The sequence below is a fragment of the Lissotriton helveticus genome, chromosome 4_1 (genome assembly GCF_964261635.1).
Source record: "Lissotriton helveticus chromosome 4_1, aLisHel1.1, whole genome shotgun sequence".
Lineage (NCBI taxonomy): Eukaryota > Metazoa > Chordata > Amphibia > Caudata > Salamandridae > Lissotriton > Lissotriton helveticus.
In genome coordinates, this window is record NC_136063.1 from 1,879,189,551 (window position 1) to 1,879,205,412 (window position 15,862).

The window sequence follows — 15,862 nt, forward strand, 5'->3', positions numbered from 1 at the left end:
GAGGGCGTTGATTTTGGCGTGCTTCCAGCTTTCCGGGAATGTCGCTGTTTCGAAGGAGATGTTGATGACCTTCCGTAGTTGGGGTGCGATGGCTGCATCTGCTTTGTTGACTACGTGGTGTGGGCATGGGTCAGACGGAGATCCTGAGTGAATGGAGTTCATGACCTTGCGTGTCTCGTCGTCGTTGACGTTGGACCAGGAGGTCAGGCAGTTTGGCGCTGGTGGTGTTCACAGGGGAGGTGGAGTCTGGCGTAGTCGGGGCGGTCGTGGTGTTGAAGCTGTCGTGGATGTCAGCGATCTTGCGGTGGAAGATGGCTAGTGAGTCGCACAGTTCTTGTGAGGGCGGGATGTCGTTGGCGCTGGGGTTGGAGAGTTCCTTTACGATGCTGAAGAGCTCTTTGCTGTTGTGTGCGTTGTTATCCAAGCGATCTTTGAAGGAGGATCTCTTGGCTAATCTGATGAGGTGGTGGTGTCTGCGGGTGGCGTCCTTGTGGGCTGCGTAGTTGTCCGGTGTGCATTCGTGGAGCCATGTCTTCTCCAGTTTCCGGCATGCGCGTTTAGAGGTCTGGAGCTCGTCGGTGAACCAGGTGGCTCTCTTGTTGGCGTGGCTGTTGGAGGGTTTCTTGAGCGGGGCGAGGGTGTTGGCGCAGTCGTCGATCCACTGTCTGAGGTTTCGGGCTGCGGCGTCTGGGTTGGTGGGTCGGTTCTTGGCAAGGGAGGTGATCAGCTGGTCTTCGGTGACTTTGCTCCAGCAGCGGCGAGGTAGCTGTTGGGTGCGGGGGTGCGTGGTTGGTTTCTTGAAGGTGAAATGGATGCAGCGGTGGTCGGTCCAGTGGAGTTCGGTGGTGTGGTCGAAGGCGACGTGGGAGCCTGTGGAGAAGATGGGATCCAGCGTTTGGCCGGCGGCGTGGGTGGGTGCGGGGACGAGATGCTGAGGCCCAGGATGGCGAGGTTGGCGATCAGAGTGGTGGAGTTGGCGTCGTTGTTGTTCTCGAGGTGGAAGTTCAGGTCCCCGAGGAGGATGTACTCCATGGAGGCGAGTGCGTGGGTGCTGGCGAGGTTGGCGATGGAGTAGCTGAACTGAGCCCAGGGTCCGGGGGTTCTTTAGATGAGTGTTCCTCTGAGGGTGGTGTTGGGGTCCGTGTGGATCCGGAACTGCAGGTGTTTGGCGGTGTTGAGGGTGTCGTCTGCGTGGGTGGCGACCTTCAGGGTGGACTTGTGGACGATGACTATTCCTTCTCCGATTCCATTGGCGCGATCCCTGCGGGTGATCTTGTAGCTGTCCGGGAAGGCTATGGCGATGTCGGGCGCCGAGGAGTCGTTCCACCAGGTCTCGGTCAGGAAGGCCATGTCTGGGGCGGAGGTGTCGAGCAGATCCCAGAGCTCGATGACGTGTTTGCGTGCGGAGGTGGTTGGGTCCAGTCCTTGGAGGTTTGGTGGTTCTGTCGCGGGTGAAGCTGCAGGTGTGGCAGGAGAAGGGTCCGTGGGTCCGTTTCGGGGTGGCCTGGAAGCAGGTGTGGTTTCGGCCGGTGTTGAGTGCGTGGAGGGTGCTGGCGTCGTAGTGGATTCTGGTGTCGTGGCGTTTGCAGGGTCCGGGGGTTCTGGCGCTGGCCGTGTCCAGGCGCGGATAGGCGCGGCACGCCCGCTGCGCGCGGCTGCTTCTGGGCCTGCATATGAGGTGGCTTGGGAGGGAGAAGCATCTGGGAGGCGGGAGCGGGGAGGCGAATGGGTGTGCAGGGGGGTGGGGTTGCAGGGATACAGCGGTGGGAAAGGGTCGGATCGGGAGCGTCGGGGCGGGGGAACTGGTGCACAGGGCAGAGGGGAGGGAAAAACCCAGGAAACAAGGAGGCAGGAACCAGGCAGTCAGGTGATGAGCAGCGGCGTGGGGGCGACCTGCCTGCAAGCAGGGTCAAAGGTCGCAAAATAGCGTAGAAAGGTCACAATAAACGGGGTGAAACGAGTGGCACAGGGGCACAAAGGTCACAAGAAAGGGCAGAAAAGGTTACAAAAAACGGGGGGAAACGAGTGGCACAGAGGCAGAAAGGTCACAAGAAAGGGCAGAAAGGTCACAAAAAACAGGGGGAAACGAGTGGCACAGAGGCAGGATGGTCACAAGAAAGGGCAGAAAAGGTCACAGAAAACGGGGGGAAACGAGTGGCACAGAGGCACAAAGGTCCCAAGAAAGGGCAGAAAGGTCACAAAAAATGGGGTGAAGCGAGTGGCACAGAGGCACAAAGGGGAGTAGAGGCAAGAAAAACGAGTGCAATCAGGGGAGTAGAAGGCAAGAACAACGAGTGCAATCAGGGGAGTAGAAGGCAAGAACAACGAGTGCAATCAGGGGAGCAAAAGGCAAGAAAAATGAGTGCAATCAGGGGAGCAGAAGGCAAGAAAAGGAGCACAATCAGGGAACAGAAGGCAAGAGAATGGGCACAGATAAGAATGCAGACACAGGGGGTAGACAGGCAACAGCGGTCACAGACACCAGAAGACAGTATGGGCAGTACAGGGAAGACAGACAGACAGCGACAGTGATACAAACCTAAGGCCTACCACTGGCCACCAGGGATGAGGCGCAGGTGGTAGCCTGCGGGTGGAGGAGGGCCTCAACTTTTACAGCAGCGGCGGCAGGGTCAGGACACACAGGCGGAGCTGTGTGGTGGGGAAGCGACGTACCAGCAAGGTCAAGGGTCGCTCTACACGGCCTACAATCTTAGACAGTTGACTCATGTACTACAAGAGACCACAGGAGAGGATCAGAACATGGCACTTGTATCAATTGGCCTGGAGATGGACTTTGATGCGGTCAAGTGGGTGTTATCTCATGACGGTGCTACAAGGGATGGGTTTTGGCCCAGTCTTTCAGGATTGGGTGCAGTCAATTTATACTAACCCCACAGCCTGCATTAGAGGAGGGGGGAGGTCTCGGGAAGCCTGTTCTGTAGAAAAGGGCACCCAACAGGGCTGTCCCCTTTCACCACTCCTGTTTGCTGTGGTGGTAGAGCCTATTGCGATTATGCCACATAAGGAGCTGGAACCCTTGAGGATAAGGGTGGTAGAGCAGAACCACACTATCTCATTACATGCAGACGATGCACTGATTTATATTTGATCGCCGGCAGAGGCGGTGCCACTACTGACGCGGCATATGGCAGACTTTGGCCAGCTTATGAGTTAACATTAGGAACACCTTGTTGTTCCCGTTGGGGAGAATGGCGCTGGTGCCGCCACAGCAGTTGCCTGATCATGGGTTCTGATGGGAGGGCTTCGGATACTTGCGGATAATGGTCACACACACGCGGGCTGTGTATCAGCACCTAAACGTGGATGAAGTTCTGAGGGGCCAGACCAGGTTGATTGGATTCTGCCCCTGTCGATCATGGGATGAGCGGCTGCCGCTAAAATGGTCTTCCTCTCAAGGTGTTTATATCTGGTCCAGAATTCACTGTTTACTCTTGAAGCAGCTTTTTTTCAGAATCTCAATAGTATGTTGATCTCCCTTGTGTGGACAGGAGGGCTCAGCCGTGTGACCATGTCAGTCCTGATGCGTGATATGGAGGAGAGGGGCTGGCCATCCAAGACATGCAACTCTATTACTTTAAAGCACACCTGTAGCATACAGCCCGATGGCGGACAGACACTGATAACTGGAAAATAAGGCTGCTGCGGGGTGTTTCCGGGGGGGGATACACTGGCACACCTACTGATGGGGCGGCACCCCGAGGCATCCGTTCCCTATCTGATACAGCGCACAGATATGGGAGACGGCGGTGTTGAAGGTATTGGGCAAGGCCCCTTTCGACAGGGAATTACGACTATGGGACATTGAGCCCTTCTGAACTCGTGCACCAGTTATGTCTATGGACAACTGGAAAGACGTGGTTTACTTTTAGCAGGTGACCCATACTCAGGGGAAATGTTTCTCACGTTTCAGGAAACACAAGACTCATTTTCCCGTGGGATGGTGACGCTTCCTCCACTATGCAAAGCTAGACAACACGCCTACGGAGATACTGCACATGCACCCTGCGGCACAGTCCGTAGGAAAGTAAGATAATTCTGGCATAGGTACCCCCACTTCTTGCCTGGTGCCAGTCTGTTTTGACTGTAGTTCACTGGGATCCTGCTCACCAGGATCCCAGTGACAGTCCTATCTCCTCCAAATTCACTGGTAAGTACTTTGTACGCCCCACAATTGGTATGCTGGTGAACCCCTGTAAGTCACTGATATATGGTACTGAAGTACCCAGGGAACTGGTATACCACGGGTCTCCCATGGGAGGCAGCATGTATTATGCCACCCTACTGCAGTCTGGTTGAAATGGTAAATGCACTTTTCTCTTTAGATATAAGGTTTTTCTTATTTCCTGGGTACTGCACTTAGGACCTATAAGTCACCCCTATGGTAAGCCTTACAGCCCACAGGCAGGGTGCATGGTTCTAAGTTTGTTGGAACCCCTGTACGAGCAGAGGTACATCTACAAACCCTTAATTGCATTGTTTGGGCTTTCCAACCCCAGCTCCAACACCAACGACATCCCGCCGTCGCAAGCCCTGTGCGACTCCCTCGCCACTTTTTTCCACCGCAAGATAGCAGACATCCACGACAGCTTCAACACCCAGACAGCCCCAACAGACATCAACACAACAGACTCTCCGCACACCATCGACCATGACCCCCTGCTAGCCTGGGCCAACGTGAGCATCGATGACACCATCAAGACCATGAGCACAATCCACTCTGGCTCCCCGTCAGACCCAATCCCTCACCACATCTTCAACAAAGCCAGCAGCTCCATCGCAACCCATCTGCGCAACATCATCAATCTCTCCCTTGAGACCGCGACCTTCCCAGAGAGCTGGAAACACGCCGAGATCAACGCCCTACTCAGAAAACCCAAGGCGGACTCAAGAGACCTCAAGAACCTCCGGCCCATCTCTCTGCTTCCATTCCCGGCCAAGGTCATCGAGAAGATGGTCAACAGACAGCTAACCCGATACCTTGAAGAAAACAGAATCCTGGACCCTTCCCAGTCAGGATTCCACAGCACCGAGACTGCCCTTATCACCGCCACAGACGACATCAGGACCCTGCTGGACAACAGTGAGACCGTGGCACTCAACCTCCTGGACCTCTCCGCCGCCTTCGACACAGTCTGCCACTGCACACTACGTGCACGCCTCTACGCCGTAGGGATCCGAGACAAGGCTCTGGAATGGACCACCTCCTTCCTCTCCAGCAGAACCCAGAGTGTCCGCCTCCCCCATTCCGACCTGAAGCCTCCGAAATCATCTGCGGCGTACCCCAGGGATCTTCCCTCAGCCCAACAGGGATCTTCCCTCAGCCCAACACTGTTCAACATCTACATGGCCCCGCTCGCACAAGTCACCCGACAGCACGCCCTCAACATAATTTCCTACACTCAACTGATGCTCTCCCTCACAAAGGACCCCATCACTGCCAAATCCAACCTCCACGAAGGCATGAAGGCTGTCGCCGACTGGATGAAGATCAGCAGACTGAAGCTGAACATGGACAAGAAGGAGGTCCTCATCCTCGGCTCCACCCCTTCGGCCTGGGACGACTCCTGGTGGCCGACAGCACTGGGGGCAGCCCCGACACTCACCGACCACGCATGCAACCTGTATGTCATCCTCGACTCAACGCTGTCCATGAACAAGGAAATCAACGCCGTCTCCTCCTTCTCCTGCTTCAAAACCCTCCGCATGCTCCGCAAGATCTACAGGTGGATCCCGACAGATACAAGAAGAACAGTCACCAGGCCCTCGTCAGCAGCAGACTCGACTCGACTACGGAAAAACCCTCTACGCGGGAGCAACGCATCCAAAACGCCTCTGCATGACTGATCCTCGACGTACCATGCCATAGCCACATCACCCCCCCACCTGAGAAACCTGCACTGGCTCCCCGTTAACAAGAGGATATCCTTCAAGCTCCTCATCCACGCACACAAGGCACTCCACAAGACCGGCCCAGCCTACCTCAACAGACGACTTTCCTTCTACATCCCCAGCTCCGTTCCGCCGACCTCTCACTCGCCACCGTCCCTTGCATCCGAAGAACAACCACCGGCGGAAGATCCTTCTCCCACCTCACTGCCAAGACTTCGAACACCCTCCCACTGAGCCCACAACAGACCCAAGATTGACCTTCAGGAGGCTACTCAAGACATGGCTGTTTGACCAGTAGCGCTCCCCACCCCCCTCCCAGCGCCTTGAGACCCCCACATGTATGTAGTGCGCTCTACAAATGATTGATTGAATAATTGTAAGTGGGGGGAAGTATTTTTAAGGTATGTAGTGGACACTGGCAACATGTTGGACTCATGCAACTACACTGATTCCAGTGCTAGCTACATGAAATCATGTACGGGGGCAAGTTAGAGGACCCCCAATACCTACCTGTGTAGCCTTGCAGGGTCTGCCTGCTACCGCGTGCTACAGCTGACCCCAGACCGTGTTCTGCCCTCCAGCTGATGAGCTGAGGGGAAGGCAGAACACAGGATTTCCTGTAGAGGAGAGGTGTGACCAGCACTCCATTAGAATTTGTTGGGAGGAGGTGCTTGCGAGCATGTCCAGACTGTATTGAAGGGCACATTTGGTGCCCTCCTTGCATAAACCAGTTTCCACCAGTACAGGAGCTATTGATACCCATTCTGGCATGAAACTACAGACAGGACAGGGGAGTGACCACCCCCTGCCCAGCTCCTTCCCTGGGAGGTGCCAAGAGGTCCTCCGGGTGGAGGCGTGGAGGCTTAATTCTGCCATCTTGGCCTCTGGAGACGTCCGACTGGTTAGGTCCTCAGAGTAGCGTCCTTGCCCCTTTTAGGGTTACCTAAGGGCACCTCTGAGGGTGGGTCCTTATATTCGTCCAGACTACATCTTGAAGAATCATCTGGCTGTCGTCTTAAGATCGTATAAAGATTCTTCTGCTGTTGGACACTTGAAATCTGCTGCTGGATCGAGCCAGAACCAAAATAAAACTGCTCCTGGTATAAAGACTCCGACTGCAACTTCGTCTCTGTGCACTTCCAGATTTCTGCAACTCCATGGCCGTGCATCTCCCATGTCTTCCACAACTGTGCATGCATATAAGCAAGAAGGATTTTCCCTTGGAGTAAAGGAGTCTCTTCCCTGCATCTGCAGCCACCTAAAAGTCAAGAACCAGTTTGCAGATCCTGCTGTTCCACGGACACCTCCCAGCTCTGCAACACAGGTGGTGGAGTGTTGGCTCCCCAGAGACCTTCCCTGCAACTTGGGAGACTAACTCCTCTCCAACCGACTTGAACCACAACCCTTTGCCCTGTGTATGGTTGACGTTGCCAAGACCTGTCGGCTCTCCTGAATGAAGATCTTCAAGATCCAAAAAGCCTCAACCTCAAGCATCGCACAACTCTAAGAGTGCCATCCTCTCTGCATCCTTTGCGACATCGGCGCACATCTTCTGTGTGCTGCTGAGGACTCCTTGTGACTCCCTGTGCCTGCTGCCAAAGGATCCTCCTAGGGTCTCCATTGATTCCTGCTGGCTCTTCTGCATGTGGAAGTCCAGCCCTGACTTCCCCTTGCTGGGTTTGTCTCCCATACCATGCTGGTCTGCAACAAAGCATTGTTTCCGGTAACCCGACTGTTGAGTTTGCCTAGGCTTGTTGGTGGTCCTGTAATGTAATGTAATGTAATGTAATTGTTTTTATATAGCGCATAAATCACCCGTAGCTCTCAGAGCGCTTACAGATGCTAGAAAGGGGTTACTGGAAGTCAGGTAGCTAGAAAAGCTAGGTTTTTAGGAGTCTTCGGAATTTCATTAGGTTGGGTTCGGTCCTGATGTTTATGGGAAGGGCATTCCAGGCCTTGAGGGCTAATTTAGAGAAGGATCTATCACCATTCCTGACAGTGCGGACTTTGGGAACGGTTAGGAGCGACTTGTTGGCGGACCGAAGGGTCCTGATCAGACAGTGGTTGACAAGCTTCTTCTCTAGGTATTTAGGGCCTTGTCCATTGATAGTATTGTGGACTAGGCAGCAGATTTTGAAGTTTATGCGTGTGCTTTCTAATGGAGTGCCAGTGAAGAGTTCTAAGATTGGGCAAAGATGGGGAGCGGGGGGGGGGTGGAGATCAAGGACCATCCTGGCTGCGGTATTCTGTAGAACCTGGAGTTTAGCCAGGAGGCTCTCATTGATGGAAGCAAGTAGAGAATTACCATAATCCAACCGGCTAATGATGAGGGCCTTGGACTAGGGGCATGCGCGAGGAAAGGGGGATCCATTTAAAAATGTTCCTGAGGTTGCGCATCAGCCCGAAGCTCGTGTGCACTATCTTGTTGACAAGACTGGCCATGGACAGCTTGTCGTCTATTGTTACACCCAGGTATCGGACAGCGGACTTGGGAGGGAGACAGGGCCCTAGTGATGTCGGCCACCATTCGTCAGTCCAATGTTTGTGGGCATTACCAAAAAGCACGATCTCAGTTTTACCAGCATTAAGAAACAAGAAGTTATTAGTCATCCAGTCCTTGATTGAGATCATGCATTTTTGGAATCTGAGTTTGGTATCATTAGGATCGGGGCCTAGGGTGATAGGCTTCAGACCCTTCTGCATTCTTCAACCATTGTAGGACAGCCCATGGACGGCTCATGTGCTCCTGAATCATCGCCTGGGCTTCACAACTGCTTCATCAAGACCTTCGGGCTACAGCAGGTACCTCCGACAAGGGGTGCCATTGTACTCCTGCTCCTCCTGGACATCTCCGGGTGCTTTGGACTATCTTCCCTCTGCTTTCTGGTACTTCTTGTCCAGAATTCATGTTTGGGTTCCACTGACCTGGTCAAACGAGATGCTGTAACCATCGGACAACCAAGATCCTCCATTGACATCAACAGGCAGTTCCAACACAACTTCACACCTATGCACCTGGACTCCCTAGTGAAGGTATCCTGGTTCCCTAGGAACCCACAGGTGGGGTGGCTCGCCAACCTTCCTTAATCCAACTAGTTTCCTATGGGTTCTTTGGGCAGAGTCCTGAAACAGTAAAATACCAACTGTGACTTTCTCCGTGCTATCCTATGGACATTTGACCTGGTGTACACTTCTGCGCCAGGGCACCCGGGGGTCCCTAGCTACTCACATTTGGTAGTTCCATGCTTCCCCTGGCTTCTTTACCCTTGGGTATCAGTCTTGTGTGTTTACTCAACTCGCATTTTTAGTATATGGTTTGGTCCCCCTCATAGGGGCCCATGTGTTTTTCTATGCTTAACTAATGTAATGTATTTCTTTCTGTGTACTGATTTCTCCAGGTAGTAGATATACCATGTAGTTCTTAGTGATGTGTTTAATAAATAAATACATATTTTTCTAACACTGGGGCGGTTATTTCTTGTGTATAAGCTTACTGACTGACTACTGTGGTAAATACACCCACTTTACTCCCTCCTGCATAAGCCTTAGCTGCTCCCCACAGCTACCCCTTGAGAGCTTTGGTTATCAGGGACCATTACAACTATCACTAAGGGTTGCCTGGACTCAGTGCATGGTGCCTCATCAATATGCAAGGGTATAAATAAAAAAACTGTTCTAGTAACTGCTTAGAAGTAGGCATTCCTTACAAAACGTACATTACACAATGTTATATTTCAATGTAAGAATGAAAACAACTTGGAATTTGCACAGATATGATCAAAACCCTTACCCTAATGCACATAAATATAAATTTGTCTGCACTGTTGTTTGAGCAGGATTGTATTATGGGTATGATAATGACAATAACCATGGTCTATTTCAGATGTTTTTAATTCTAAGATACTAAGATATCATCCTAATGTTCTTTAATGTAAATCTGTCTCATAATTTGTGTCAAAGACCCCCCCCAATCAGTTATAAAGAATTCCACTAAAATACCTTTATTGAATAAAGTTAGTGGTTTATAGACATACACATACACACACACACACACACACACATACGTGTAGAATCTAAAGATCCTGGCATGGGACAAAACTTCTAACAGGTTGCACATATTTTGAACTATCATAATACAAGACTGTGGTGTTGAATAGGAGACATGTTTCAATATGGCTGGGAACACTAAGTTAAGTCATAATGAGAATATTTCTGGTACGGAAAAAATAAAGCACCCGTATCAAAGTACTGAATACGTAACAATGTTAACATTAAAAACCATCATAGTTGAAATGTGATTTACCTTTGTGCAAATCAATTTTACTTCCTATTAAGTGATTGTCATTTTTCAGCAACTGATCTCTTGCCGATTCGGACACCTGAGAGTGAAGGCTGATTGTATCATCGTCAGAAGGCTGAAAAAATATGTGCATAATTACAACACAGGTAACACAATTTTAATGGTAGGTCACACTCATGATAAGAACAAACAATGATGTAAAGTAACTATAGTTACTCCAAGTTATATTTTGAAGTAACATACAAAGAGTAGTGACTTCGAATGGGTGAGTGAGGAGCTAAGCTACCTGCAGGATCTCTATTGAGATGGCCAGTCAGCTGGACGTGCAAGAGGGGTCCACAAGATCAGAGATCAGCCAACCCTGTATAGGCTAACCCAAGACTGCACATGTGGGATTCTCAACAGACTAGCAAGGCCCAAACGCGATCATCTTGTAAAGGAGGTACATGGATGGAGCCCTAAGGAAAGAATCTGTAAATAGTTGAAAAACGCAAATCTATACCAACAAGCTCCTCTTTAACTGAAATCAATAGAACACCTTGGTCTGAAAAATGTGTGACCCTCCCAAGGGGTACAGGGGCTATTACTTCTATGTATTTTTATCTTTTTACATTTGGGGCATTTGTAAAATACGAATAGCACACGTTACAATGCATGCGTTTACAACGCATGCCATTACAACAACTGCGCTGTTACTACGCATACCATTACAACGCACGTCATTACAACTTGTTGTAGGGGGGCGCTGGAGTTTGGAATAGTATAATTTACTATTCCAGCTCCAGTATGTGCAACAGCAGGGAAGGTGTTGGATTTAAAATCCAACAACTTCTGACCCCTACAGCAAGTCATTGTAACGACTTGCATTGTAATGGTATGCGATTTAACATCGCAGTCGTTGTAATGACCGCGTTGCAATGGCATGCGCTGTGTCGCATGCATTGTAAACGATGTTTACCGGACTTACGAACCTGTCCTAAGGAGGGAGAAGAGTGTTGTATAGAGCAATGGTTACACAGAAAAATGGGGTAACCATGACACACTTGTATATTCCTAAGCATGGCTCATGTTTATGTCAAGTTAGTTGATTTACATTTTTAATATCCAATATTATTTGGCAAACTGTGTTCTGGGATTTATTGATGTGAAGGTGTGGGCAAATAACAAAACAAAAACAGGTTTTATTGAAAGGTATCCTTACAGGGCGGCTGAATTACAGAAATGATCACAACAGGAATGCTTTTAAACCCTTCCTGAATGAGAAAGGTACTGGTGCATACTTAGGTGTAGGACAAGTAATTCCAGAATGTGGGTGTCCAAGAGGAAACCGCCTATATTCAAGTATTTTCCTTATTGTCTCTCTTGATTTCTAGATGGAGATTGCCGAGACAGCTTGTTGCTCTTTTATCCTCGAGACTATAAGCCTATTTATTTGCAAGATAGTTTGGTTTGCTAGTAATTAAGAAGTACCTTCTGACAGAGAAGGTTTTATGCTTGATGTGGACGAGTAGAGGGTCCTGTTAGAAATTGAGGTTCTGGTTGGCAGAGGTATGCACCCTGTCCAACCAGGAACCTGTAATCCTAGTTAGGGCAAGTTAGACACACACTATAAATTAACCCATGCTCATCCTCTGGTAGCTTGGCACAGAGCAGTCAGGTTGAACTTAAGAGGCAATGTGTAAAGTATTTGTGCAACACTTCAAACAGTAACACAGTCAAAATACTACAAAAGATTCCACACCAAGTTAGAACACTAGCTTTTATTATTATTATGAACATAACAAGACCAAAATGAGAGAAACCCAATAAGAATAACCAGAGTTATAAAGAATACATGAAAATATAGTACTTCAAAGCTTAAATCGCCAACCGGGGACATCTGGTCGCGCTTGACCAGGGTAAATCTAAAGGTTTAGGCCAACTGTGATGGCGCACCAGTCGGATACAGGGATCAGCCTTGGCTAACTGAAACAGTATCTTAGATGCGTCAAAGACGATGCGGGGTGCAGGAGAGGGGATGCGTCATTGTTGAACCTTTCAATGAAGGCAATGTGTTGGTTCTGAGCTACGCAATGTCGAAGATGCGTTAACATACAATGAGCACCTAAGGAATGCGTCGTCCTTGAACCACTGGGTTGTTCGTGATGCAAACAGCACAAAGCAATGCACCAAGCCGCACAAAGTCAGGAATGATTCGGACCCTGGAGTCGATGTGGCACATAGGCAGCGATGCAAGGTCAGTGGTCCATGCTGCATCGGCAGCAATGCTTCGGCTTCGAGGGAGATGCACCGGTTCCGATCGGCGCAATGCCGCCTATGATTGGATTTCAGTTGTTGCAGCACTTTATACCCACTTCCAGGGGCCAGGACTGGATTGACACCACTTGGCAGAGAAAGACTTGCAGCAAGCAAAGTCCAGATGCTGTTGCAGAGTGATGAGTCTTTGATATCCCTGAAACATAGCGCAGGGGGCAAGCCAGCATGCCCTTGGAGTCACTCTAGGTTCAAGTGAGATGGGTCCAGTCCTTCCTCAGCAGGGCAGAGGGTAGCGGGCAGCAGGGCAGCACGGCAGAAAAGCAGTTCTTCCAGAACAGCAGTCCAGCAGAGCAGCAGTCCTTGTAGCAGCACAGCAGTATTTCCTTCTGGCAGGGTTTCTTCACAGGTCCAGTAGTGTCTGACGCGGTGTACTTATACCCAGCAGTGCCTTTGAAGTGGAGGTGACTTGCTATGGGGGGTAGGCAGCCCTCTGTGTGGGGACAGGACACAGCCCATCCAGGTGAGTCAGCTCCTCCCTCCCATCCTGTCCTGGCTGACCCACTCAGTCACACCTAAGCTTCCTTTGAGTGGGGCGGTCTAGAAGGAATGCACAAAGTTCAGCTGTCACCCACTACAGACAGGCTGCAGGCACGGATGTATGATTGAACAACTACTGCCTAAACCACGAATTCCTAAACCACGTAGGCTAAACAACGATTAATGCCAAGGCACTACGTTTTTAACAACGAGTTCCTTTACCACGAAAAAAGCCACCTCCTGACTGTCCAATAGATGGCACTATTGTAATTACAATACTTTCACAAAATATTTGTATATTTCTCATTACCCATTTTCACCACTGTGATCTTTTTAATCCGCAAATTTTTGTCATTTTAAATACAATAAATATATAGATAGATGATTTGATTAATAAACAATTGTCATTTTATGATATTTTTTTCATCGTATATTTTAACAGCTGTCATTCCAGCTCCAATGAGACGCTGACAGCCGTAAACACTGGGAGTGAATTAGCACTTAGATTTGTTCTCATTTTCACTTTCCCCCCTAATTCTAGTGAACTCCATGCCTTTTTGAACTCCCGTCCCAAAATGTCCCCAGTAACCTGTTCAAATAAGCACTTGCGGATAAGCTTTAGAAGATATGTCAACAATACAAGCCTGTCTTTTTCTGGTGATTTATGACGGAAAGCGAGCAGCTGCAAATTCCACATTGTGTTCTCAGCAAGAAAGAGCCGACTTAATTGAAATTTAACTGAAGCTAGCGTGTTACTACTCACTGGGATGTTCTGTCCGCACACTCCAATGGCTTTGTGCCTTGTGAAGGTACTCGGATGTGGATGTGTTGCCCAAGCTGTCCTTAGCAGGGGAGTTGATTTGCTGGCAATGCCGTAACCATAAATATTTGTTTTGCGAATACAATTCAAAACCCTGCCATTTCCTTGCCATGTGCGCAACTGGGAGGATGGCCTGGTGTAAATTCCCTTTGTGTGTATGTGCGCAGATGCTGTGTGCCCATGGCTGGAGCAGCATCGATTTTTGGAATTTATTATGTCATTGCCGTTTCCAAGTTTCCTAAAGGGGTGGGGGCGGGGAAGAGTGACGTGCATAAAATTGTACCAAGGCCATTGCAATCCGGGAATCGAAGTTAAGAAAAGTCGTGGTTTAGGTCTTCGTTGTTCAGGACTTCCTTGTTCAGGATTTGCCGTTGTTCAGACTTCGTTGTTCAGGTAAGTCGTTATTAAAATTTCGTTGTTTAGGATGTTCCCTTGCAGGCACACAGGGCTAAGAGCAGAAAAATGCCATCTTCCTAAAAGGGCAATTTTTGAAAGGGTAGTGTTGTGATGTACCAGATGTAGCCAAGTTGTATCTTTGTAGTTTCTTTATCGAGTATAATTTACAGAATGGTTTCCATGTAAAGCAGCTTTATCATTACCATTCCAGTGATATGAAACATGATAGAGTTACTCCTTCTCAATCAGAAATTGAAGCTTCTAAGGGTAATAAGGAATTCCTAATGTTAACCTATGAGTGGGGTAGGCCTAACTTTAGCGAAATACTAATTTGGGTGTTTTCACTACCAGGACATGTAAAACTCAAAAGTACATATCCTATCTTTTGATTACACAGCCCCCACCCCTTATGGGCTACCTAGGGACTACCGTAGGGTTGATTTATATGTAATAAAAGGGAAATTTCAGACTTGGCAAGAGGCTTTAAATACCAAGGCAACATGGCAGTGTGAAACTGCACACATGGGGTCTGCCCTGGAAGGCCTGAGACATCTATAAAGTGCTACTTGTGTGGGTGACACAATCAGTGCTGCAGGCCCATTAGCAGCATTTAATTGACAAGCCCTGGGAACAGGTGCTGCAATCTACTAGGGACTTCTGGATAAATTAAACATGACAATTATGGATAAATCGAACAAACCATGTTTTAGGGGAGAAGCACATACATTTTAGCACTAGTTAGCAGTGGTAAAGTTCTGAAAGTCCTATGGCCAACAAAAAGACTTCAGCAAAACTGGAGGCAAGAAGACAAAACATTGGTGGGATGACCACCTAGGTCTGTCAAATCTAACAGGTGCTAAGGCACATTTGTGTAGATTTGAAGATGGTGTTGATTTGATAAAAAGTTCAATGACCAGTGTTTACATGAGTGGCAGTGTGAATGGTTAATTCTTAAGAGTGGTGAATGTGGAGTCTCACACACTATTCAACATGGTATTCCTGTGATCAAAGTGGGAGAGAGGGACAGCTTGAACAGTGGTGCACAGGTTAGCGGGATGAGCAAAGGTATTACATTATGCGCGAGATGCATATGGTACCAAGCTATTTACAGTAGTTTCCTTTAACCCTTATTAAATGCACTCGCTCAGATTAAGATTCTTTGTTCCCTCTATGGCAGCCTTTAATTCCTTATTTTTCTTCCTGCTCTCCTCTACCCTTTTTCTCTTTTTTGTTTTGTTTTTATTCCTCCGCTCCTTTTTCTACATTCCTTATTCATGCAGTTGCAACTTGCTCAGCCCCTATGCTCTGCTAGCCGTTTCTTTTACTACCTTTTTTTATTTTCACTCTCCTTCTTGTTATATCAGGTAACTTGGCAATGTACCACATTTCCTTTTGACATGTTTTGTTTAATAATGTCACGTTTATTTCGATAACGATGCTTTAGTTGCATTTTAGATCGTTTTTTGTTATTTTGTACCATCACATCGCATTATGTTTGCACACCATCTTTGTAGTTCCTCTCTCTTTCCGTGTAGTACCTTTCATGGTACAGCTCCACACAATTTTCCTCCCACTGCACACTCAACCAATACGGCACGGTGATAGTCCATTTTCACTTTTTCCAGCGGCATCTCGATACACAC

At 48.8% G+C, this 15,862-nt stretch overlaps 1 protein-coding gene across 1 annotated transcript in view; it reads right to left on the reverse strand.

Annotated features, from left to right (window-relative positions):
• LRCH2 (leucine rich repeats and calponin homology domain containing 2) overlaps positions 1-15,862 on the reverse strand; it is a 973,671-nt gene that overhangs the window by 575,432 nt on the left and 382,377 nt on the right. The window contains exon 8 of the mRNA XM_078688532.1: positions 10,214-10,325. Coding sequence (XP_078544658.1) covers positions 10,214-10,325 — 112 coding nt within the window. The remainder of the gene's footprint in view (positions 1-10,213; positions 10,326-15,862) is intronic.